At 48.2% G+C, this 26,929-nt stretch overlaps 1 protein-coding gene and 1 long non-coding RNA gene across 2 annotated transcripts; both read right to left on the bottom strand.

Annotated features, from left to right (window-relative positions):
• Window positions 1-286: 286 nt before the first annotated feature.
• LOC124008004 (zinc finger and BTB domain-containing protein 38-like) lies at window positions 287-9,246 on the bottom strand (the record flags this gene model as incomplete). The annotated part of the gene is made up of 1 exon (XM_046318920.1): window positions 287-9,246. A coding segment is annotated over one exon (5,562 nt), but the record flags the coding sequence as incomplete, so codon positions are not given.
• A 2,446-nt stretch (window positions 9,247-11,692) lies between these two features.
• LOC124008255 lies at window positions 11,693-26,481 on the bottom strand. Its single transcript, XR_006834072.1, has 3 exons — window positions 24,999-26,481; window positions 19,329-19,451; window positions 11,693-11,764 (listed from the first exon to the last, which is right to left on the bottom strand). It is a non-coding gene; the product is annotated as an uncharacterized LOC124008255 (long non-coding RNA).
• Between the last annotated feature and the right edge of the window lie 448 nt (window positions 26,482-26,929).

The following is a 26,929-nucleotide window of genomic DNA, read 5'->3' as shown; positions in this document are numbered from 1 at the left end:
CTTTATCCACCACTGTGCATATGTTGATTTATTATGCCTAAATCAACATCCCCCTACAAGTGGAACAGCTGTATTGCTTGGTGGGGTAGAACACCAGCTGTTCTTATGTAATGTACATGCTTCAACAATCACATGTACAACCAACCAAAACTTCACCTTACAGATCTTTCTTTTCATTTCTTGTAGAGGAACAAGTTACACAATTATTGAAACAAATAATAGCGCGTATTGTTTTTTTTTTTTGTTGCCTCGGAGCAGATATTCAAATCAGACATGAGACTTCCTGTTAGGTCATCAGGTTAATACTTTATTTGTTTGATTGTAGCGAGGAGAAAGAGCGGGAAAGAGGTGAACAAGAGGAAAGTGTTAAAGAAACAAACCAGGGACTTCTGGGAGAGCTGTGGCTACAAGCCTTTGTGTCAAATCCAGACAAAGTTTTCAGGCAACATTAAAACATTTCATATATTTGAAGAAGAAACAAAACAATAACGTATTTGTGGACTCTAAAAACTATGGCACAGTATTTACCTAAACATACACAATACCAAACAGTTTAGCCACACCCCTAGAACTATGACCAGCTTCATAGCACATTAAGCCACAACTTTTCTCCCGGTCATTTGCCTTTTTGATAAATTTACCCATGTATCATTTCCATTTCTTAAGCCAGAAAAAAGGCACCTCGTCTGAAATTTGGAAGATCCAAACCATTTGAATACAGCTACGTTTAAATATACTGAAGCGGAGGCACAATTCATTTGAACTTACTCGACATAATGTAAATATGTATATCGTCACCAGAATTCACTCTGTCTATTTGCAGGCGTTTGGGTCAGTGATTAATCACCACGATGGCAAAAATATGTGAGAAGAAATGTTTTTTTTTTTTTTTTTTTACGAAACACAAAAACATGTCTATCTAGTGAAATGGCCTCGAAGGGTACAGTATGGTGAGTCTTTACAGCTGGGTAGGGAAGAGGGTGGGCTCGAAGAAAACCACAGAAAAAAAACACAGGCTGTCCATATACAGTACCTCGAGGGATATGCTGCTAAGAGGCAGATGCTTTTCGGCCCCCCCCCCCCCCCCCCATACAGACACACATACCAGTGGAGGCTGCTGAGGGCAGGACGGCTCATAACAATGGCTGGAAAGGAGCTATTGGCATGGCTTTAGACACATGGAGCCCACGTGCTCAATGTATTTGATACCATTCCATTTCTTACGCACCAGCCGTTTGCACGAGCCTGTCCTCCCCAATTAAGGTGCCACCAACCTCCTGTGCTACATACAGACACACGCTTAGAGACACACACACACACACACACACACACACACACACACACACACACACACACACACACACACACACACACACACACACACACACACACACACACACACACACACACACACACACACACACACACACACACACACACACACACACACACGGCTTGTAACCACAACCAAGTGGAGGCCGTGAGCCCCTGCAGTCGGTGTTTCCGTCCTCCTGCCCGAAAAGAACAGTGCAGCGGTTTCATCGCACACAGACACCATAAAACACTCCAAAAGGACGCTGTGTAAATTGTGCGCGTTTGGGGAGGAACGGGGATAAATTGGACAGCTCCCATACGGATTGTGAGAAATAAACGTGGTAGCTGCTCTGTTTTTAGGGGGTTACACTGCAGAACAAATACAAAACCAAGACAAAACAGAGATGGTGAGCTGAGATAGTTGTGTGGGGGGGGGGGGGGGTGTGAGAGATGTTGGATATCGAGAATAATACAAAACTGTTATGAAGCGAGTGTTGCTCATGCTTTTGTGGATACAGAACCTACGTTTCTTGACATGTTCCTATGACTACTGTAAATATGCATACCAGACTTCATAACGGCTCTCCACGCGTTATTTTTCGAAGTCGGAAAAAACTGAACCCCATCGAACTTTATGCACCTAACCTCTTGACTAAAATGACATTCATATTCATAAGTATACTCAAAAACCCCTTTCATTTGCTGAAGCCACTTCTGTCTAGCAAAAGGTGATATAAAAGTCTAACAAAACAAACACATGTAAATGTAACGTACAAGAGAAAGACACTACAGAATAAAGTCCCACACGACATCTGGGGAAACTCCGAGCCGCACAACGGATGCTGCTAAGCCCGGCCCTACAACACCGGCTCTAAGGGGCGTCACCCTTCTCTTCTCTGCCCCAGAAGAGAGGAGCTATTGGGACACGAAAAGCTGTTTTACACAAGCGGGCCCCACTGTGGCGCCATCCGACTCCATTTCCGTTGTCCTTTTCTATGCCCTTTCAGTAAAGAGGGGTCATTTTGATTTGACCCCGGAAGCTCCGTCGAGGGTACTGACCTAGGTGCGCCTGGCCTCTGTGGTTCTCTTTTAGATCTCCCTCGCTCGCTCTTTCCAGATATTACAGGAATTGCCCTGCCCTGATTCCACCCCTCTGTGTTTTTCCTTCTACACTCCCCCGCTCTTCGAACCGGCCTAGTAAACGGACTGTGTCTTTGTTGGACACCAGGAGGCATCAGGGGGAGGAAAAGGGCCACCGAAGATTAAAAGATCAACCTATTTCTTATGTTGTTGTTTTCTTCAAACCTTGGAAGAGATGAGATGAGTACAAGGAGAACAGGAAGTGCGTGGTCTACACTAACCTGTGTTTCTCACCCAGTGGTCAGCTACAGCTGAAGTACATTTACAGATCAGCTACAAGACTTGTCAAGTCTTCCACCCCCCCACCCCTTTTATAGGAACATTTTGCAGTTGTGTTGCGCAAGGTAAACGCTAACATGAACCCCTAAGCAGACTTATCTGGCCACTATGGTAACGTAAGCCCACAAGATCTGCCATTTGTCTCAAGTACAGACTCTACTCCATCCATACGGTTAGCTAGCATTGCTACTTTGGGAACTGGAAACAGAATAATTCCCTCTACTGAACTATGCACGGACCTATAAAAGGGCTAGTCTAGTGTTGGAATGCTGTTAACACCACAGAACCCCCGTGGAATGATCAGCGCTCAGATGGCAGACTGCAGCCGTACAGCCGCTCGCATTCAGACACACCAGGCGAACAGAAGCCAACCCCAGCATGCCCAACTGAATAACTCCTACATACAGGTCACGCACAGCTCCCACAAACACCCGGAGCACACGTTCACATGAGCGATCACACGCCACACACTCATTTGATGCCATTTCAAGCTGATCCCTTTCCCTCCCTGAAAAGCGTCCCCCTAGAGAGGTGTATTCGTGATCAGCATTATGCAGTCACTGTAAAGGAAAGCAGAGGGAAACATTTTCACACCCTGTTATTATTATTATTATTATTATTATTATTATTATTATAGATATCATAACGAGTCGGAGAAGACAATTATCCAAGCGCTAGTGCAGAACTAGTACGACAGAAAGACATGAGAACAGAAGCCAGAGGAAAGGAGAGGAGGATATCCGCCCGTAATGATGAAGTGTGTCCCTTCTTTCCTCACTCATCCTCCTCCCATTCATCCTCTCTGCAGAGTCAACGCCGAGGCTCTGACTGCTACTTCACAAAAGAGAGGCCGGGGACTGTGCAAGTGGACTCGGTAACCATGAGGAGACGACTCCACCCCTTCTTCCAACCACAGGCCTGGTCATCCACTTTTAAAATACAATAAAAGGGTCACTTCTCTCCACAACCTCTACGGCTTTCCGCCGCCGCCGCCGCCCGCTGCTTTCTACTGCTGCCACCGCTGTTGTAGAGGCTGGGGTTGGCCACTAGGTGGTGTGGCAACATGCCAGCGTAGGGACCAGCTGCGGCAGCGTAGTTGAAGAGGGCAGGGAGGAAGGGCAGCGGCGCCACCTTGTCGTCCCCAGGGGCCATCATGTTCAGAGCCATGGGCAGGGAGGCCAGGTTGTAGGGGTAGGCCAGCAGCTGCGGCCCGTAGAGCAGATGGTACGGGTCGGGGTAGAAGGGCAGTTTGGCTAGGTCCCCGGTAGGCATCATCTTCCCCAACGGCCCGAAGGCAAGAGGCCCGGTTGGGTAAGACATGAGCAGGTTGTCTTCCTGCTTCTTGCCAGAGCAGTAGCCGCTCTGGACGATGAGGGGCAGGGGGTAGTCCTGCATGGGGTATCCCCTGGCAGTGACTTCCCCCCTGTGAGGGTCTCTGGATGGCGCTGGGGAGTGGTCCTGGGGCTCTGCCTCGGACGGTGGGGGGACCCGTGGGAGCAGGAGGGCGTGGGCCGAGGGGCGGTCGATGCCACCGACTGACCCAGTGGGCAACTGAAGCCTCTCGGGGCCCCGTGTGCCACACATGGACTGGGAAACTTGGCGGTTGGCCTGCATCAGCAAGTCCATGGCAGTGGGGGAGAGGCATGGGGACACAGTGGGCCGCCTCTGCAAGGGACGGTTGTTAATAGTGGTTTGAATGGGTGTGTGTATAGGGGACGGTATGGGACTAATTGGCTCCTCTTTGGGTACCAGGAGGATCACCTCCTTGTCTCTGAGCTGCTCCTGTGGAGGTTGAGATGCCCCCCTAGTCTGCTGAACCCTCTCCATCTCCCTTTCTCTCCGCCTCTCCCTTTCTAGCACTCTGTCCATATTCTTCTCCCTCTGCCTCCCCCTTTCCATCTCTCTGTCCATATCCCTTTCCCTTTCTCTCTGCCTCCCCCTTTCCAGCTCTCTGTCCATATCCCTCTCCCATTCTCTCTGCCTTTCCCTCTCCACCTCCCTGGCTAGGATTGAGGACATGGTCAGGTCTTGTGCTTGGTTGGGACTGGGGCTCCGGGACAAGGGCAGGACCCTGACATCTTGGGCCACTGGTGAGTCCTTAAAACCAGCATGATGGAGGAGGCCCATCCCACATCCCTGCCTCAGTCCTTTCTCCACAATATCTCCCTCCCGCTTCACGCCACAGACCCCTCGGAGGGGCACTGTTGTCATAGCAACGGACGGAGGAGCAGCAGTGTGGTTGATTCTCATCTGCGAGGTCAGGTGCATGTTCAGAAAAGCGGTGGGTGGTCCCGTGACAGGTGCAGGGCTGGTCCTCCTGTGACTCTGCCCCTCCAGACTCCTCTTCCTGGGGGTCCGGTAGTCCAGACATTCAGCTCCACTGCTCATGACCAGCACACCCTGGAGGGGCGAGGTGCAGGAGGAGGGAGAGGGTGTGGGCCTGTTAGAATCGGGGATATCGACCATGGGGATCTCTGAAGGGGGCTGAATAATCAGTGGACTGGGCTCTCGGTCAGGAACAGGAGTGGCGAGTTCATTGAGTTCAGGGCTGCTGCACAGTGTTGGTATATGGTGCTCTGCTTTCACTTTGCTAGGCTGGCTCGCGCACTGCTGTGCCTCTATGCCCTCACTGCTATGCTGTGGTTCTGGGACAGGGTAGCTGATAGCTGGGACAGACTGAACAACGGGAACATGGCCACTCATGGTGTCGAGGTCTTTGCTAGCAGTGCTAACTGTAGTCTCTGCTGCTGCTTTTGGCTCTGGCTGGGTCTCCTCCCTTTCCCTCTCCGGGGAGCTGCTTAACTCGTGGCGCCTCACGTGGCGGTTTAGCGCCGAGGATGTCTTGCATACCTTATGGCACTGCAAACAGGTGTGTCTCGCCAACGACCTCCTGCTTAGGCGACTTGGACTTCCCTTCCCTAGTATAACCCTCTCTCTCGCTCGGTCTACCTCTGCCAGCTTAGTCTCCCTCTCCACGCCCTCATCTCTGGACTGAGGTACCGCTCGGGGTGGCACGGACAGGGGGTCGGGGTCTTTGGGGTGCCGAGTTCTCTGGTGATCCTCCAGCTGGTCCCTGGAAGGGAAAGGGGCCCTACAAAGGAGGCACACAAACTCCAGCAGGTGGCTGAGCTCGTGTTTATCCCGCTTCCTGGAGCTGGAGAACCAGCGGCCACACGTATCGCACTCCGACGCGCTCCCATCGGACCAGGGACGGCGTTTTGTGTCCATAGGGGAGACTGAGGTAGCCAGAGGGGGTTGGGGGGAAGCCAGGGGAGGATCAGTGGTCTTAAGGTGGGCCTCCTGGATTTCTTCCTCCCCCTCTTTGTCTTTCGAAGGTATAGGGGAAATACTGAGGGATTCAGGTACCTCTCCCTTCTCTTGCTCTATGTGACCTTCCACCTCCCCCTCCACCTCATCCATCGTTCCATCCTCCTCGTCTTGCTCTCCTGCCTCCTTATTTACATGGTCCCTGATTCCCTCGGCCCGCTTCATAAGCCGGAGGGAGCGTTTGTAGTGCAGTTTGGCCTGCCAGTTCTTTGCTTTGTGGACGTGCGGGGCCTTCCTCTTGGGTTTGTAGGAGTAGTAGGGCCTCCAGAGGTTGTCCTCATCGTCCTCACTCTCCCCCTGCTTGCGCACCTCCTGGCGGAAGTAGTACTCTCTGACCTTGCCCGGGGCTATGGGACTTTTCTTCCTGCGCTCCCCATCTCCTCCTCTCTCCCCCTCGGCTCCGGTGCTCGAGCTGCGATGGGAGCGGTGTTTGTGGTGATGGTGGTGGTGGTGGTGGTGGTGAGAGTGGCGAGGTTCCTTGGTCTCCAGTGGGGAGGAGTATGTCCTTTTGGCTTTGGAAGGAGGGGGGCTCCTGTCCCTCTTGAGGTCCGTCTCGGAGATACTGCGCTTGACCATGGCCTCCTCGCCTATCCGCACCGTGATCTGACACAGCGGCCCGGCTCCTTTGCCCTCTGACGACTGTTTGGCTGAGGAGCCGTCACTCTTGCTGGACTTATGATGGGACCTACCCGTCTCTGATCTCCTCTCCGACTCCTCTGTGGCATCTGAACTGTCCACTAATTTAGCCCTCTTCCTATGGCTCTCCGTACTCTCCCTATGCTTTTTAACAGGCTTTGCACTGCTCTTGGGGAGGAGTGTCTGGCTGTTGCTAGATTCAGGGGAGGGACTCCTCAGGGGGCTTTTCCCACCTCCGGAGGTGACCTGGTTGCTATGGACAATGACGGATGACACTGCTGTGCCGTGCACTATAACTGATGGCTTGGGGTGTCCGTACGTGATCACCGAGGACAAACCCAACTCTGGGCTACCGCTGACCTTGGGAGTTTTAACTCTGTTGCCAACGGATACCTTGGAGCTGCTGCCACGACTACCTACCTTCTCGGATGCTGGCTCTCTGTCTGCTTCTCTCCCTAGGGCCATGCCTGTTAGGGAAGGGAGCCGGATCTCTCCCTGCTCTAGGGCTACTGTGAGTGGGAAGCTGGCAAGGAACTCTTCAGGGTCTGGCTTCACACCCTTGGGTAGAGAGCCACTGATGAGGCTGCGCAGGTCACCAGGGTCCAGGGAGTCAGACAGGCTGCAGTCCAGGGGCAGAGGGACGGCAGAGGGGTCGGAAGGGGGCAGCTGCAGGCCATTGGCCAGGGAGTCACTGTAAGTCTTGTAGGGTCTCTTCTGGGAACGCATGGGGAGCAGGCGGTAGAACTTGAGTGCGTTGACCTTCTGCTTGTAGCCACCGTTAGCCGTCTTCTCGCTGGAGATGAGGCCCGGGCTGATGCCGTGGAAAGCCTTCTGGTGGGTCTTCAGGTTGTAGTACGTGGCGAAGGCCTCCCAGCAGAAGATGCACTGGTAGCGTCGCTCGCCCGTGTGCCACACCTCGTGCTTGGTGCGGTACTCGGCCAGGGCAAACACCTTGTCGCAGAAGTGGCAGGGGTACTTGCGGCGCCATGAGTGCACGTTGGAGTGGCGCTTGAGGCTGGACAGGGTCATGTAGGAGCGCTCGCACACCGAGCAGAAGTAGATGATGTGGCCGTCCACCACCTTGACGAAGTGGTCCTCGTCCCCCACCAGCTCGGACACGTCGCCTTCGTGTCGAACTAGGAGACCTCGCCCTTTCTTCCCTTTTCCAGGCTTCATATCTTCCTCACCTGCTCCCAGAATCTGTCCACCCTCCACCCTAACCTCCCCTTCCTCCAGGGGCTCCTCTTTTGGCTGGATGGGGAGAAGGGGGAGGTTAGAGGGGATAGCCGGGGTCAGAGCGTGCCTGCAGGAGGCCTCGTGGGACTGCAGTCTCTTGTTGTGGATGAAGGCTTTGCCACAGTGCTGGCAGCTGAGGGCCCGGCCGCCACGGTGCAGCCGCATGTGGGCCGTGAGAGACGAGGCGGAGCTGAAGAGGCGGTGGCACACCCCACATATCAGCTCCGCCTTGGGGCCATCTGGGGGGGTGGAGGAGGCGTGGGGAGGAAGAGGGGGTGGGATGAAAGAGGAGGAAGGGTGAGGAAGAGGAGGAAGGTGGAGGTTGGGCGGGTGGAGGTTTGGTCCAACTTGTGGGGTGCCCACCCTCCCTCCTTGTTTTCCTGTTTTCTCCTTTCTCTCTGTGCCTTGCCTCCCCTGGCTCTGATAGGCCACGGCGCTCAGGTTGAACAGGATCTGTGCAGTGTCTGAGGGGGAGGCTGTGCCATTGGTCAGTCTGTGACCCTCCCCTGGGTAACCCACTATAGGCCCATTGGAGGACCTAGGGGTGAACCTGTGGAACTGGGAGTCCAGACCGGCTTTGAAAAGAGGTGGGGGGGATTTGGTGTCCTTTTTGACCAGTGCAGTAAGATCCATGGGAGAGGAAGAAGAGGAATGGGAGGAGGAGGAAGAGCATGGAGAGCTGTCATGTCGGGGCTGTTTAAACGTCCGCCGTTTGTCCGTGGTGGTGGCGGTGGCCAGTTTCCATGACGACCCCTCATTGGACCCCTTGGAGCCTGAGGAGGAGTGTCGGCAGCGAGGGGAGGACATGGCCGAGGAGGGGCGGTGGTTGTGAACGGTGAGGGCGGCGGGCAGGGCGGCACTGAGGGGGAAGCTGAGGGTGATCTTAGCGTTCTCTGGGCCGCATGCCCCGTCCTCAATCATGGCCTCCCCTCCTCGGCCCTGCCTGCTTTTACCCTTCATCTCCCCTGGTTCCTCCTCCTCTTCTTTAACCAGGTGGGTCAAGAAGGGCACCCCGAGGCTGAGGCCCGCCTCTGAGGGAAGCCTTTTCCCCTTGTCGTCCCGGCGGAGGACGTGGGAGGTGTAGATGAAGTCAAGCAGGTTGGACAGCACTCTGGACTGGAGGTGATGCAGCTCCAGGACTCGCTCAGCCCCCCAGAAGAGGGGGTTGATGACGGGTGTCCAATACCGGATCTGAAGGCGGTGGGGAAGACGTCGACAGCAGCAGCTGGCGGAAGTACTGGCTGCAGGCGGTGCTGGCGGCGACGAGGTTGACGTCACAGAAGAGGGTGGGCCCGGTGGCCAGGTGCTGCTTGTTCAGGCGCAGCAGGAAGAGGCTCGCGTGGAGAGGGTCGCACACCTCCGGCTGAGGCACCATGACCAGCCCTCAAAACCTGAGAAACGACAAGAGATGAGTGTTACGGCTAGAATGGATCCCTGCAGGCATTTTTTTTTGTAAAACGCTGTAGATAACTGCTACATTTGAATGTATAACACCAGAAAAACTTGATTCTCCTTCAAATATTCCGGCACGCAAAAAAATATATATACTAGAAGTAGCATGAGAAACGCAATAAAACATCAAAACACAAACGTTGAATGCGCCGAGCTGTCTGAACTACTTAGCAAACAGCTCGGACACCAATGCATATCCCACAAGACATGCCACCAGAGGTCTCTTCACAGGCCCCAGTCCAGAACAGACATTGGGAGGCGCACAGTACTACATAGAGCCATGACTACCTACATGGAACTCTATTCCACATCAAGTAACTGATGCAAGCAGTAAAATTCGATTTTTAAAAACAGATAAAAACACTTTATGGAACTGCGGGGACTGTGAAGCAACACACACAGGCACAGACACATGCGCGCGCACACACACACGGATTCAGTACTGAAGATACGTGGTAGTGGTGGAGTAGGGGCCTGAGGGCACATTGTATAAGCTACACTTAATTTCGCTGGACCCTGGGAAGAGTAGATGCTGCCTTAGCAGCAGCTAATGGGGATCCATAATAAATACAAATACACGTTTAAAAAAGGGAATGGCGAGAGGAGGGAAAGAGAACTAGAGGGAGGACTGTGGCAGTGCTGGTTTACATTTAAGCACGCAGAGACGGGAAAAGCATTCCAAGGATCTATCTCGGCTGTACCACAACATTCCCGTCGCCTAATTGGAAGGCATTCAGATTGAATCAAGAATCCCCGAAATAGAGTGTTGACTTACATCCCATAGCCCTGCTAACTTAAAATAGGTTCCCAATTGGTGGGGGTAAAGGGGGGGGGGGGGGGGGGGGGTGATTCCCATCACAGCCTGCTGGCCCATTCCTGGCAGTGGTCAGGATTTGCTGGCCATGACTCTAACCATTATTTGTGAAGGCAGAGGGAGAGGAGGGGAAAGCGGGAGCCAGGGAGGGTAGGAGTTGTGAAGTTTTTTTTCTTCCGCCCACTGCATCCGGTTCTGTCGCAGTTAAGCTCGAGAAGACGAGCAACGGTCGACGGGGCGCTTCCCATTTCAATTCTAATTTGAACGCCGATTGCGGAGGATCCACTCGCCTGCGATCTATTCATATTCAGCTCGCAGATTCGCAACAGGCAATTATTTTGTTATTACATATTTAGCACGGGCTGTTCTATGGACTCTACAGATTGGGGAAGACGGCTGTTGAGGCCTAATGGTGCGGCAAGAAGAAAAACCCTCAGTCATGCTTTTCTGCCTGCGTTTTCAAGCAGCAGGGCAGGCAGGCCTCTGTAAAATTCCACAGGCAGCCCTGAACAGGCAGGAACTAGGTCAGCACTGTTATTGCAGAGGGAAGAGGAGGGAGAGAGAGAGAGAGAGAGAGAGCGCGAAGGGGAGAGAGAGAGAAAAAGGGCCAGGCTGGAAACAGAAACACAGAAACGCACAGCACATACACAGCAGTACAGACAGGCAGACAAACACAGACACACCCCCATGGACACAAATGCACGCAACCATACATACAGGCACCGGCAAGCACACTCACGGCCACAAAAACAAACGACTGATGGTCGCGGATGGCCTTGCTTAGAAAAACGCATGCAAAACAATGGGGTGAAGCAGAGGAGTAGCCCGCCACAGAGAGTCTGTATAGGTGGAATGAACTGAATTACAGGACAGAATAAGCAGAGTTTTGAAAGTGGATTAAAAGAAAAACACAGAAAAAAATGGAGAAAAACGAATGCAGGAGAGGGTCACACCACGCGCACACTAAACACCGGTTCACATGATACGCAACGAAACACAGACAGGTGAAGTCGCACAGCTACACACCATTGCTCTCTATTTACCCAGCGACACAGACGAGGACGGTGACTACGTGGATTAGCAGGAAGTGTGCACTTAGCTAAACGGAGATAGCTGGATGTTTACTGTGCAGTGTGCTGTGATAAAGCATTGTCATGCAGGAAACCCCTGATATTAGACACCAGCTACTCACAGGCCAACACAGCGTGAAACGACATGAGGACTAAAGACGTCACGGTGTCATCTGGTGCGCCGCGAAGGGAAAATTAATCTGCCGCCCCCCTCGCTCTCGCTCTCTTTCTTCATCTCGCTGTGACGCACACAACTGCATCGCCACAACCAGGGCCTTGAACAACAAACTGGCCATGCGTGACATGGGGGGGGGGGGCTTCGCACACACAGGAGGACACACACCCTCCCCCCACACACACGCAAGCAAGCGTCTGACCCCCAGAGTGCCAAGGACCCAGCCTCGCCCCCTAAAAAAATAACGTGCCCTTTCTGAAGGATGGTGATCCACTCAAACAAACACATTCGCTGAAGGAATGTCTGCCTGCGCTCGCCGTGCTGCGGAAAAAAAAAAACAGAACCACAAAAAAATAAATGAATGAATGTGCAGGTACACTTGTTGTGGGACAAATGACTCACTTACAATAGGTAGAAGAACATTAGCCAGAATCACATCAGCGACAGGAAGTTGGTCAAAGAAAACCTTCAATGCCACACTCCAGGGTCACAATGACCACGTTACTATTAAAGTAACTGGAGTCCTAATCAGTTAGTACGCCATGGCTCCGACCCCATCTCCTTCATGTGTAGAGCCAAGCCATAGATGACTTACTGCAAGAGACTGTTGGGTGGCTTTCAGCTAGCATGCAGAGGGGAAATGTGTGTGTGGGGTGGGGGGCGGGTTCACGCTGGAGTGGGAGTTAGTTTGCCCGTTCCGCACCGTGAGCGAGTGGAGTGGGGTTGTGGAAATAGGAAGGTGTCGGTTGGACTCTCCCTAGTGTGGAACGGCCAGTCAGGGGGGCACCAGTTGGGCTGTGAAAAGGGGGCTGTCGCTGGAGACAGAGACTGGACTCTCCATAAACCCCCCAACCCTGAAAACATGGTGGAGCCAGCCAGATGGGGCAGAGGGAGTAGAAGGAGGCGGAGAAGAGGAGCAGAGGGTGGACGTGTCAACACCCCCCCCCCCCCCATCACTCAGCGTAAACTGTAGTATCTCAACGATTTTGCATGCCACTCCACACACCAGCTAACCTGCCCCAGGTTAAAACACCACCCTCGCCATGGCCTGTTAGCTCCCAACCCAGCACGTAATTCCTGGAATTCTGCCCCATAATTGAATCATGGGAATCATTAAGGAGGAGAAGGGGATGCCCCCCCGCCCCAAAAAAAAAATGTACCTTGAGTCGTAAGAGTGGAAACACTACACCAATTACCCTTTTGAGGTAATTTCCCTCAAATAATTTTTACATTTTGCACACAGTCACTCTTAAGACACCACATACACACACACACACAACGCAGGTCTGTTAGTCACGTACAGCGTAAAAAGGCTCAGGATTGTTGGAGACGTAAGCAACTACCGGACACTAAATGGCCATTGATAGCACAAGGCCACGTGAATGAGGGGACAACTCTTGATAACATGGAACGCTGCTCCAACGTCCCCAGAGGACTGCTGCTGTGGCCGTAGCACCGTTGCTACAACACAGTACAACACCGTCCGACCCGGAGTGCATCACCCGGCAAGAGGCCAAATCATGACTTCGTAGACACTCGCTTTCTGCTTAAAAATCGCTCCTATCAACGAGAGATTTATGCCAAATGTCGCAATCTCAGTTTCAAAAATTGGACAATTGGAACGGCTTAAGCGGGAATTGCACGTAAATACAGCATTGGCAGGTTAATCAAGTCTTCCAGTGGAGACCAGTGGCATAGAGCCTAGACAATATACAAACAAGAAAACCTGTACCTGAAAACCAACAGCTGCAACGAAGCAACAAGGCCCCGATAATTCATGACCCCTAAAGCCTGGTGGTATTGTAAGTCACATTTCCCATACAGTGAAGCCAGAGGCTTGGCATGGCAGACATGGTGACCCACGGGGGAAATATTTGACAGAGGGACCCTTTATTGTTTGTTTAAACAAAAAAGGAGGGTTTGGTTAGTTAAGGAAACAGCAATAGGGCTGCGATGTCAAAATGCCCTCCAAGATTTAGCAAGAACCGCCTCCCGCTTCCAAAATAACCTGGCAATAAGGAGGATATTATGACACACCAAAGACCCAGGGAACAAGAGAGACGAGAACAGCATAATCCCCGGCACTAGATTATATATCAGGGACATGCATGTTCAAGTTGATTCCCCAACTCTCTGTGTCCTTTTGGGAGTTTAGTTCATGGAGGAAGAGCGTCCGACCGGTCACAGTGAGAAAGGGTTCCCCTAAAATACAAAGGACCATGTCATGTCAATGTCCATCGCCTTGATCAGACGAGCGTTAGCTTAGACCCGTTAATCTGGACTGATTCACGCGGATGCAAAAGACGCAGAGAAATGTGAAGTTTCATCACTATCCCTGAACGAGTCATCGCTCCTGAAAAAGAACTGCGTGGTGCGCCAGCAAGACAGGGGAGGATGAGGGAGACGAGGCCTCTTATTGGCGCCACACAGTACACACACACACACACAGTGCACAGGCACACACACTTAATAAAATCTTCCATTTCTCCTGACATACAAAAACAACAACAACAACGCCGGCGATGGAGAGACTGAGAAAAGCAGGCAGAGAGAGAAGAAAAAAAAAGAGAAGAGAGCAACATGTCAGCCTCTCACTGCTAGGCAAGCACACAACGAGACAACGTACCTCGGGAAACCTCCTGCTGCACCTCTGCTGTGATGTGTTCTCCCTCTCCCCTCTCTCTCTTGCTCGCTCTCTCGGGCTCTCTCTCCCTCGGTCTGTGTGAGCGCGCCGCTGTGTGTGTGTGTGTGTGTGTGTGTGTGTGTGCGCGCGTCTGCGAGAGACGGGGCACACACAGGCAGCAGTGTGTAAAGAAAAGAGGGCAGGAGCGACTCTCGCACTCTGGCTCCCGCTCTCCCTCGCCTTCTCTCTCTCCCTCGCCTTCTCTCTCTCCCTCGCCTGCTCCGCTCGCTCGCTCACTTCAGTTTTGCCTCTGACACATGATTCTCAGTGTTTTTGCCTATTTTGTTTTCAGCAAGTGAATTTTTTCACCCCCCCCCCCCATCTCTTCTATTCTCTCTTCACCTCCTCCCCCACCCCCTCTGAATCCAATCCTCTTTTTATTTGGAACTGTTGTTCTCCAGCCACACACACGTGCACACACAAACACGCACACTACTTTATATACACAAAGCCTGGCGAGATAGGGAGAGAGAGGGAGAGCGAGGCAGAGGACGCCATTTAAGCAGTTAGTTACGAGCACTGCCAGTCCCCAAAATGGCTGAAAACAAACAGGACCAATGCCAACAAAAAAACTGGGAACTAGGATAGATAGAGAATGGGGGAAGGGGGGGGTACAGACAACAGTCTGATGGCCGATGGAAGTACTCTTAACTGAAGAAAGGAAGAAGGCAAAGATCAAAGAAAGAGAGATTAGGGCAGGGACACACTGCCCTCTATTTTTATTGCCTCTTAAAAGGTTTCAGGTTTATGGGGAGCGAGCGATGGCGACAAAAAATCAGGTGTGTGTTTCGGGTTCACTGCGAGTGTGTGTGTATGACCTTAAGGCCAACTCTACCCTGCTGTACGACTGATTGATTGACAGCCAACAGAAACCTGCGTGGCCTTGCCGTGTTTGTTTATGTCAAAAAGATCCGTTAACTTACCTGGCAAAATAAATAAATAATTTACTAGGATCCAAATGGAAGAAAACAGACTGAATCGGAGACTTCCTTGACTTCTTCCACATTTTGCTGTGTTTCATCCTGAATTTTAAAATAGTTTCATTTAGATTTTTGGGAGACTGGCCAAAACAATACCTCATAATTCCAAAGGGAATTAATTAAATAATATCGCAGATGCATTTATCCAAAGCGCCATACATTTTTTTTTTTAAAGTAAGGGTAGTCCCGGGGATTGAACCCACAATTATTTTTTTAACCTTTATTTAACTAGGCAAGTCAGTTAAGAACAAATTCTTATTTTCAATGACGGCCTAGGAACAGTGGGTTAACTGCCTGTTCAGGGGGATTCTGCCTTGTCTGTATGGGGATTCGATCTTGCAACCTTTCGGTTACTAGTCCAACGCTCTAACCACTAGGCTACCTGCCGCCCCACTATCTTGGCGTTGCAAGCATAGTGCTCTACCAACTAAGCTACAGAGGCCCAGAGAATTATGATGTCATTATATATATATATAAATATATATTTTTCTTTACAAATGAATCAAAAATGCAAAGCTGAAATGTCTTGAGTCAATAAGTATTCAATCCCTTTCTTATGGAAAGCCTAAATAAGTTCAGGCGTAAATATTTGCTTGACAAGTCACATAAGTTGCATGGACTCACTGTGTGCAATAATAGTTTAACAAGACTACAGCACCCTAGTCATAGACGGTTCTCTCTTCTACCGCACGGCAAGTGGTACCGGAGCACCAAGCCTAGGTCCAAGAGGCTTCTTAACAGCTTCTACCCCCAAGACTCCTGAACAGCTAATCAAAGGGCTACCCAGACCCCTCTTTTACACTGCTGCTACTCTCTGTTTATTATCTATGCTTGTCACTTTAACTCTACCTACATGTACATATTACCTCAACTAACCGGTGCCCCGCACATCGACTCTGCTACTGTTATTTTACTACGGCTGTTTAATTATTTGTTACTTTTATTTTCTACTTAACACTTATTTTATTTACTTTTCTTAAAACATTGTTGGTTAAAAGCTTACAATTATCTGTAAGGTCCCTCAGTTGAGCAGTGAATTTCAAACACAGATTCAACCACAAAGACCAGGGAGGTTTCCAATAGCGAGCAAAGAAGGATACCCATTGGTAGATGGGTAAAAAACATTTTTTTAGAATATTATCCCTTTGAGCATAGTGAAGTTATTAATTGCACTTTGGTTGTAGTATCGATACACCCAGTAACTACAAAGATAAAGGTGTCCTTACAAACTCGGTTTTTTATTATTATTTTTATTTTTTGTACCTTTATTATACCAGGCAAGTCAGTTAAGAACAAATTCTTATTTTCAATGACGGCCTAGGAACAGTGGGTTAACTGCCTGTTCAGGGGCAGAACGATTCGAACTTGCAACCTTTCGGTTACTAGTCAAACGCTCTAACCACTAGGCTACCCTGCCGCCCCAGTTGCCGGAGAGTAAGGAAATCATGAGGCCAATGGTGATTTTAAAATTGCTATAGTTGAATGGCTCTGATAAGGAGAAAACTGAGGATGGATCAACAACATTGTATTTACTACACAGTACTAACCTAATTGATGGAGTGAAAAGAAAGCCTGTACAGAATAAAAAAATATTCCAAAACATGCATCCTGTTTATAACAAGGCACTAAAGTAATACCGCAAAAAAATGTGGCAAAGCAATTAATTATCTGTCCTGAAAAAAGTGTTATATTTGGGTCAAATACACAACACATTACTGAGTACCAACATCCATATTTTCAAGCACAGTGGTGGCTGCATAATGTTATGGGTATGCTTATAATCGTAAAGGACTGGTAAGTTTTTCAGGATAAAAAAGAAAACGGAATGGAGCTAAGCACAGGCAAAATCCTAAAGGAAAACTTGGTTGTCTGCTTTCCACCAGATAATAACCGTCCTTCTGTAGCTCAGTTGGTAGAGCATGGCGCTTGTAACGCCAGGGTAGTGGGTTCGATCCCCAGGACCACCCATACGTAGAATGTATGCACACATGACTGTAAGTCGCTTTGGATAAAAGCGTCTGCTAAATGGCATATATTATTATTATTATTACTAAAACAAGGCCAAATCTACACTGTAGTTGCTTACCAAGAAGACAGTGAATTTTCCTGAGTGGCCGAGTAACAGTTTTGACTTAAATCTGCTTGAAAATATATGGCAAGACGTGAAAATGTTTGTCTAGCAATGATCAACAACCAATTTGACAGAGCCTGCAGAATTTAAGAATAAATGGGCAAATGCTGCACATCCAGGTGTGGAAAGCTCTTTAGAGACTTACCCAGAAAGACTCACAGCTGTAATCGCTGCCAAAGGTGACATGTATTGACGCAGCGGTGTGAATACTTATCTAATCAATATGTATTCTATTTTTCAGAAATTCTAACATTTTGTAAAAAAGTGCCTTCCACTTTGGCATTAGTGGACAAAGATAGTTGACAAAAAAAATGACAATTAAATTAATTTGAATCCCACTTTGGGATACTTTCAAAAGCTAATTGTCCAACAAGAACCTATCATTTCCATTGCAAATGTTTTGCTAGTGTGCATTAGTGAATACAACCCAGGGGTGTATTCATTACGCTGATTCTGCTGCAAAACGTTTTGCAACAGAAACCGCTTACTCCAATCGGGAAAACGTTCTGCAACAAAAACAAGTTCCTATTTGACAAATTCAGAGAGGTCCCTCCCAGTGTCATTACGCTTGTATCCATTTGGTTCTTAAACGGTAAATGGTTTCCTTTGCAAGACATACTGAATACACCCCTGACTTAACAAATGTTCTCTCACAACCAAATGGGAACCAGTCAAAAACAACGGGTGTCTTATGTTCTGGAAACGTTACTTGTTAGACAGGATACCACCGCCATCTTGGCCCTGACTAACTTCTTACAATTCCACACGAGACAAAAATCAATGGCATTCCACATACCCCACATCTCTAACTACCCCAGACTGCTCTGCTTCTCAACAGGGGGAAGGGGGGTCAGTAGAAAGAGAGAGGGGCAGGAGAGAGGAGGTGGGGGGGGGGAGAAGAATGTTCAGGACTTTACAGCCATCACACATATCCTACTTCCCCATCCTCTTACACTGCTGACACATGCACAGCAGCAACCCCCCCCCCCTCCCCCCTTGCCACCACTCCCTCCTGCTCCTCCCCCATTGTATACTAGCACACTTGTCTCCATGGGAACGGAGCTGGGATTGGGTGTTGTTGCTGTGACCTCTCTGGCTCTGCAGGAACTTTGGTGCTTTTTATCCCCCTCCCCCTCCAATGCACTTTTTCACCAATGGCGCGAGAGAAAAAGAGAGCGAGTGTGTGGGGGACAGAGTTTGAGTGTGCTTGTGACAGGGCACATAAAGCATGTGGCACATATAAAGCATGTGGCACATATAAAGCATGTGTGTATGAGAGATGGGGGGTGGGTAAAATATTGGCCGTTGGCGGTCAGAACAGTGAGGGGTGTGTGCGCGCACGCTTACGTAACTGGAGTGTGGCCAACCAGTCCCACACATGTGTGCAGTGTCCCGTGGCAGTGGCGGCTAGAACACCCCCCCCCCCCCCTAACTTTGTATTCAGAGGGGAGTCCCGTTGTCCAGCCGTCCCTATTCATGGGCGTTTGCCCAAACGTGATCATAGCTTTTCATGCTGTGCTACCAAGCGACACACACATCTGAATACGCAACGATGGAAGCACCAAGGGAACCATCTTGCTGGGAAATCAGAGCCATTATGGAGTGCTACATTCAAAACCACTTACCGTTAATAGGGAAAAGCATCGTTTTAGAAACACTTGACAAACTTCACCCACACACAAGTCTTGAAAGTAAATGTATTGAAAACAGCGTGAGAACAAAGAAATGTTGAGTATTTTGGTTTGCAATCGATAAACAACAAAAATATATTTGCTCTGAATTGTTAAATGGTTGTCGAGTTTGACAGCGAGACTGAAAAATAGGGACCTGAAAACTATTGAATACTTTCAACAGTGTAATTGATTTCAACAGTGAGCGGGCCTCATTCATTCACCAGCGCTTGACAATGTATTAAATAGAATTTGGTCTCATCAGAGTCCTGCTTGAAACCACCACAACCACCACTGGTCCAGATACAGATACCTAAGCTGGTGCTGCTGCATATACAATCATTTAACTTTCAGCCTCGAATTCAAGTTTACTGAAGCCTAGAGAAGGACTATAATCAAAACAAAACCTAGAGAGACTGACCTGCTTAAGTGGTAAGTCCAGAGGTGTTGACCTCAGGTTTAAAGGTCAGGGGTCATCTTAAAAGGGGAACAGGAAGTGGAGTCGCTCCACAAAGGGGTCAGGTGGGCAGCCATTCGCTCTGGCCTGCAGACAGGAAAACGTTATCAAAAAAATAAATTGCGACACTTGCACATCCACACACACACACAGAACTGCATACAAGCAAACTTGCAGACACACTCCTGTGTGCCACATGCAGACATATATTGAAACTATTAAACACACAAATACATACTCTTGTACAAATGAACGTGATTAACTGCGTACGCTCGGCAGATGCCCCAAAAGCAGCAGCGTGTCACAGCGGGTGACTGTGGCGGGTGGATACATTAGAATATCAGATGACGGAAATGGGGTTTTAGCACTAAATGGCTACTAAGTGATTCATATCCCCACGGTGAGTGAATATGGCCAGAGCCAGCACGCTTGTGTGATCGCTGAGCAGGCCTGGTGTCTGCGCCAACACAGCCCGTGTTGAGTCACACAACCTGCGCCAGTGAAATCTGGAAAATTAGAGCTGAACAACACTGAATGGAGGTTACTAGAGGATAGTGACTAGCTTTAGTTTAATATGCAACCGAGAGCAGACCTAAAATGCACGCACGCTCGCGTCGAGGGAAAAAGGAAAGGAAATGCTGCCAAAAGAGACTGGATAGGATGGGTGGAAAATCATCTGGGAGGGGTGCCTGATACGGTTTGGGGTGGTGTTTGGGGAGGGGGAGGAGGGAGTTGGTTTTTCCACTGCCAGGGAAAGAACTGCTAAATCAAATTAATTAGCTTCTTCATCTCCAGGCAGCTACTCAGGCATGCTGTAATGGCAAAGAGAGTGGGAGGGAGGGGGAAGTAGGGAGAAAGAGAGTGTACACAAGAGAGAATTTGGTGAAGGGGTGACTAGCCTGTTGTGTAGGTTCAGGATAGCTGGGAGGAGGGTTAGTGGTGAGTGAGGAGGTCATATTTCCCAGAGAGGGTTGTTTTACTGGTGTTCAGTGGTGAGTAGGAAGTGGCTCTATGGTGACTGTGTAGCAGGCGTGCCGGTAGCACTACACTCCGGGCGTATGATACTTCCTGTTCCTAAGATGGCATTGTTTTTGGTGTCAACATCCCTGCTCTTCCACCATGTCTCTTTAAGAGAGCTATGGCAGAGAGAGTGAGAATGGCCGTAAGGGACAGCGGGGGGAAAAAAGGAGGGAGCATGTGAGGGGGACACGGAGGGTGAGGGGGGAGACAAAATCAAATCATTCCCCAGTGACAGAAAACAGGACAAAAAGCACTATGATAATACCGTTGACGTCGGGAGAGAGGGAAAAGAAAGGGAGCGATAAAGGAAAAGTGAGAAAGAAAGAGAGGCAGATGGTCAGAGGCGTCGGCGCCGTGCCAGGGAAAACACTAGAGGCAGAGCAAAGAAACTAAAAGAGAACAAAAAATGAACAGTGGTGGGGCAAGGGGAGAGCCTGCGGCCAGCATGTGGTAGTCTCTACAGCGCAGTATGAGAGAGGGGGGCAGAGAAGAGAGGGGGAGAATAGTGGTGAGTGGAGGTGGTAAGGGGGAGAGCGAGAGGGCAGAGGACATAAGAGAAAGAGGCAACGAGGGAGGGAGAATTAGGCAGAGGGGAGGAGGTAAGGGAGTGAGGAAGCTAAACAAATAAAAGGGAGGTAAAGTGAATTAGGGAAAGGGCGTGAAGGATAGACAGACCCGAGAGAGGGAGAGATGGCCAGAGCCAGTCCCCTGGGGGAGGATAGTAGGACTCGGTGGTGCTGCTGGGGCCAGACCTGGCCGGCGCCGAGCGGAACCCAGATTAACACTAAACCGATTGCGAAGGGAGGTGGGATCAAGTGTAATTAATTTAGCACCTCAGTTCTGGGAGAGGAAGAGGCTCCCAAAGCCTTCACACAAAGTTGGATCATGTGTGTGAATCTCCTCCAAAAGCTATCTGTGCATCCTCTGAAAAGTATCTCAGACTTGGACCCGTAAATATCGAAGCGTCTTAGATTATTAGATTAGTTTGCCAAAGAACGCAAACATCCCTAGAAAAATATGCCCACATGAGACAGAGGTTGGATCTGGAGGGATAGATGGATGATAATAAGGGACGCATAAAAGATGGAGCCACTTGGCAACATCGTCAAAACAAACAGTAAAGGGAACAGGACATTCCCTGCGCTCCCACTGGAATGCCTTTCAAGAAAAGTGCTCACTTTGTTCCGTTGATTTTTTTTAAACAAGCGAGAGCGTGCCTCTAAGCCAACGTCATGATACATTTTATTACGAAACAGCAGGGCCAGTGTGTATACACTTAAATTGTAGGGTATTTTTTAATTGAGTTGGAAGCTAAACATTTATGCTTGACCACTTGGTCTGTTAGGTGCTGATATTATCAGAGTGGGCTGAATTTTTTGGATCATGTAGTCGCAATTGAATCATTGCAGATACTGTTTGGTCGTGAATGGAGGGAATTCACGCTTGATTTAGAAACCGCAGTCCCATGTTGTGACCCAGTCAGTCGGCCGACTAACAGAAAACCTGGCTGAGAGATCAGGCACACGCAACAGGACTGATATTTTATGTGTTTATCCAGATTTTACTCAGTGACCTGATGGAACAACCTCAGCATGGTATACACAAAGCATGTCATATTGTTTTTGTGCGGGATGCTTTATGCGTATCTTTACAGTGTGACAGACAAGGATAAACACACAGCAAACCAGATCCACGAATTATAGGCCTGCACTGCAGGTGCATTTGTAGCTGGGACATCAGTGGCCAAGGCGGTGAGAAAAGACACATAATCTAGCGCATCTCATGTCTCTTACCTTCCGTCGCAGACAGGAAGGATGTTTAAATACGGGTCCAGAATCTCGTGTCAAAGTGGAGTAACGGCTCCCTCTCTTCTCCCTCTCTCATTTAAGGGACTGCGTGGTCACTCTAACGTCTGCATTGGTCGTGCAGCATTTACCGTGATATTGTCTCTGCAGAAGTCTGGGCATTTATAATTCTTGCACTTCGCAGAGCTGTTTTTGTTGAGCTGTTGTGAAAGAAGTTGTCTAGGAAGTGAGTTTGTGTTGATACAGGACCTCCCGCCCCCACTTACCGTTAACCAATCATGTCAATGAGTTGTTGTACAGAGCCCCCCGCTTTGTTACATTTGAGAAGCGTACGGCGAGCACAAGAGCTCATTTTGGCCTCTGCCTGCCTCCAGAGGCTTCGCAATTGCGTCACACCGTCCATAACGTGCCCCCGACCACGTTTCGGATCAAGCATAAATAGGCTCTTACTGTGCTATGGAGGACACGCTAAGCTCCAGGGTTCTCCCTCGAACATTTTTTATTTAACTAGGCAAGTCAGTTAAGAACAAATTATTATTTACACTGACGGTCTACCCCAGTCAAGCCCTCCCCTAACCCGGACGACACTTGGCCAATTGTGTGTCGCCCAATGGATACTCCCGATCGGTTGTGATATACAGCCCGGAATCGATGCAGTGCCTTAGACCGCTGCGCCACTTGGAGGCACCAAATGTAGAGAATGACCCCACTAAAATGTAAACAACGTAAGAGGCGTTACGCCATCTTGTGGACTGGCTATGCCACTGTTTTATTTTTACATTGTCATCATAGAAGGCTATATTTGTTTGCAAGAAATGGAAGTTTAAAAAAAATCGAAAGTGATCCTCCTGGGCTCCCTCGGCCATACTCCGCAGAACCACGTTGGGAAAAAAATCATAGGGAGACCAGCAGCTTCCTCACACAAAACATGCACTGCCAGGCAAACACTGACATCACCAAAATATAGCTCCCTCTGAAAAAGGGCATCTTTCTCCACATAAACCAAACTCACAAGGACAAAACAGGTACCCTCATGTATGTCACCCATCCCACTGAGAACACTATGCCCCACTCAAATGTAAAGTGTTAGACACACAAATAACATGTGACGGGAGAGGCATTAAACATGTTATCACCCATACTCACAGATCAGTCTTCACATGGTAGATTGGTGTGGGCCCTCCTATATGGCTAAACATCAAATTTGAACTAAGATAGGCCTATATCCAATGACAACCAAAGGCATTAAAATCCATTGACACAGAAATGCTTCATGAACTCCATTCATGAGGGATTGTGCTGATTAATCAACATTAATGTACAGTATATTGACCAGGTAAACGGTTTTGAATGTAGGCAAACTACACATCAAATGATACATATGCTAAGCTGCTGACATACAGCCGTTATTGCTGCCATTTCCCACCATTTCACTTGTCTTGTTGCCAGTAGAGGGGGCTGAGAGCAGGTAGGGGATATTTGTGCACTTGAGCTGTTGAGCAAAAAAAAAGCATGCCATTTGCATTGTAGACCACAAGAGGGAGCCAAAACGCTGATGGTGCTTTTGTATGACAGCACCATGTAGAAGCCTTTGTTTAACAAACGTTGACTTGTAAATAAACAGACCACAATGATATGGCCAACAGGAATCTCTAATATGTGGATAACATAAACATAACCCAAGTGCTTGGGAGTAATAAGGATACAGCTGATATACAACAACTTCCCAGTGGGAACTTGAGAACTGTGTTCCTCTGTCACGGCTAGAATCTGCCAAAGAAAAGATGAGGGCAAAGAGGCGTGTTGATAATGGCAAAACCCATTCAGTTCCCCAAATACATAAACAGAGTCAAGAAGTAACTTCAATTTCTTTATTACTTTAAACAAGAAAATTGCTACAACCAGTTAATGTCATCTAAACAATAACTATGAGGGGTACATATTAGCAACCACCATTAACACTTAAGGAGCTGTAGTTAACAGAGAAGAGCTAAGTCACTTAGAAATGTATTTGCGAATTGACATGCAGTTTACAGTTTCCAGGCCTCCCAAGTGGCGCAGCAGTCTAAAGCACTGCATCGCAGTGCAAGAGGCATCACTACAGACCCGTGTTCGATCCCGGGCTGTATCACAACCGGCCATGATCGGGAGTCCCATAGGGCGGTGCACAATTGGCCCAGTGTCGTCCAGGTTAGGCCGTCATTGTAAATAACCATTTGTTCTTAACTGACTTGCCAAGTTAAATAAAAAATAAACAAGTATAGCGCAATGTTATCGTATCTGTAGTACTTCCCTTTTAAACTACTTTCTCTTCTCTAAAAACCCTGCTACATCCAGGCTACACATTTAATCAAGAACACACCAAAAACTGGTTAAAGCAAAGTGAGAAGATTCTAAAATATATTTAGGAGCTTTAGGGTATAAACAGTGTATTTTTTGTTAAAGACCTCTTGGCATTGGGGCAATATACTGTAGCTAGAGTTGTGTGAACAATGTCTACAGTAGCCATCCTTGGTCCAACTCCAGATCTAACAAGATTATTATATTATGTAACAGGCTAAAGTGAAAACACCTTTGGTGCCTAGTGAAGTAGGCTGCTTGTTGACTAGTCTGGAACTTATAGTTGAAATATAGCCTAACATTTACAACATCTAGGACAAACCAAATTGGCATGCAAGCTTGTTGACAAGACAGGATAACAAGAATTTAACTATATGCACTGTGGAAACAGGCAGTTTGTGAAACTGAGAAAAATCAAGCACTTTACTTGATTAAACTCAATGTAGATTAAACTCAATGTATACATTACCTGGCTAGCCAACATGAAGCAATCGAACGTTACACAATCGATTGTCAACTCTTTTCGAGGCATGCTCAATCCATTCTGGTGAAGGCAAACTTTCAAGTTAGCTGGTACCTAACAAGACTCAATTTTTCTTGCCAACAAGAAGCAAAAGCACCAGTCACAACACCGCCATGTTGAGACGAGGTTCCAACGAATGTACAAAGTTACCAATTTGGTAACTATTGTTACTAGCAAGCAATACAGACAGGGAAACAAATATTCGTGTAAATAGTCAAGTATCATATTAAATATTTGTACATATATTGAAGATATTAACAGGAAATGTCATGAGTTGTTATCTGCTCTGACAGTGCCAGACAAAACCATGACCAGTGTTTTGACCATGTCTACAACTCGGTTAACTAGCCAGCCAGCCAGCTAACAGACCACGCAACATGTGGATAAATAGGTAGTTAACTAAATGATAAAAACGAAGATTAAATGCCACCCTGTATTTCCTATGGATTTACACGCAAAGTTATGCCTTTGAACAACATGGCACATAGTGTTTGAGGTTGGCTTGCTAGCTAGCGACCTGGTCTCCCAGGAGTCCCGGTGGCCATTTTTGTTTGCAAACTAAACAACATATTAAAGCCATCAGATGCGTCTATATTGGCATCCGTGACATTGTAACAAATAAATCAGCGCAAAAATAATATCTAAAACAAGTTGGTAATTTACCACCCTTAAGTAATTACAGTATCAAACTGGCGGGTTTCACAGTTTAGCTCGCTTGCTCCCACAAAGGGGTAACGCTGCTAGCTGGCCGCATCTCCAACAAGCCAACGTTACCTACTAAGTATTCTTAAACGATTATCTAACTCGAGGATAATAAAACATTAATACTTGACTTAACACCAACCAAATGTTAGTTTACTAGTTGATGTTACTAGTTCATAACTATACATTTTAAAATTTGCATGGACTTTTGTTAGCTAACAAGACACTTCTTACCGCCAAAGCCAGGCTGTGTCACTGCGTTAAACGTGGCCTTCCAATCTCGTCCCTAATTCAGAAAAATCTTCCATTTACATTACAAATTAAAGCGACGTTTGCTCTGAAAACGTGTATTTCAAGCTTTTCCGTTTGAATTATGGTAAAGTATTTCACGGGTATTGTAATTTAACACCGCAGGCTTTCCCCAGACTTTCCCAGTTGAAGTACTGAAAAGAACACTGATCGCTTGATACTGGAGACCGAGGATTCTTGCATAGTCCCGTAAAAACCAAAATGTTGTCATAAAATAACAGTAATTTCGACATATTCTTAAAAAAGGTCAAAAACGAACTACAATAAACTGGTTTTAAATACAAAACAAATAACAAACTAGTTAAATATGCCTTTGATTTACGAAAGGTCGAGGTAGGCCTCATGCGCAAGCTTCTTTTTCCAGAGTCGTAGCTGATCCAGAGCGAGACGAACGAGACAAGACAGATTTTTTTTAGTTTTGCTTAGAGGGAAAAATTTCGAATCGGTCAAATTCGGCAAAGATCGGGAACAAGGCGGGTTTAACGAAAGTTATCCCAACGCCGTCATATCTCTATAGCCATTGGTCAATCTTTATGTACTAATGTACATTAATATTATAATTGACCAACCACACGGCATCTTATTGAATATTAATAGAACTACAACCAAATGTACATTGTAGCCCCTCCTCTGCACTGATCTGACCAATGGTGAACATGTCAGCCAATTTAGTGCCCGCCTTATGTTTCAATTGGTTAATGAAGAAAACGTAAGCTGCCATTGGTCATGCGTCTTATGAAATGCATTATTCATGTTGTGATCCTGTGTAGCCAATTAACGTTTTACTACACAGATCCATAACCCGCCTCCTGACTGTTCAGCCCCTGCTTCGTTGAGTGTGTCAACCTGTACCAAAGTCTCCTGTC

Source organism: Oncorhynchus gorbuscha, linkage group LG21 (assembly GCF_021184085.1).
Source record: "Oncorhynchus gorbuscha isolate QuinsamMale2020 ecotype Even-year linkage group LG21, OgorEven_v1.0, whole genome shotgun sequence".
NCBI classification, from domain to species: domain Eukaryota; kingdom Metazoa; phylum Chordata; class Actinopteri; order Salmoniformes; family Salmonidae; genus Oncorhynchus; species Oncorhynchus gorbuscha.
The sequence above is the reverse complement of the archived record's forward strand: the minus strand, read 5'-3'. Positions and strand labels throughout refer to the sequence as shown.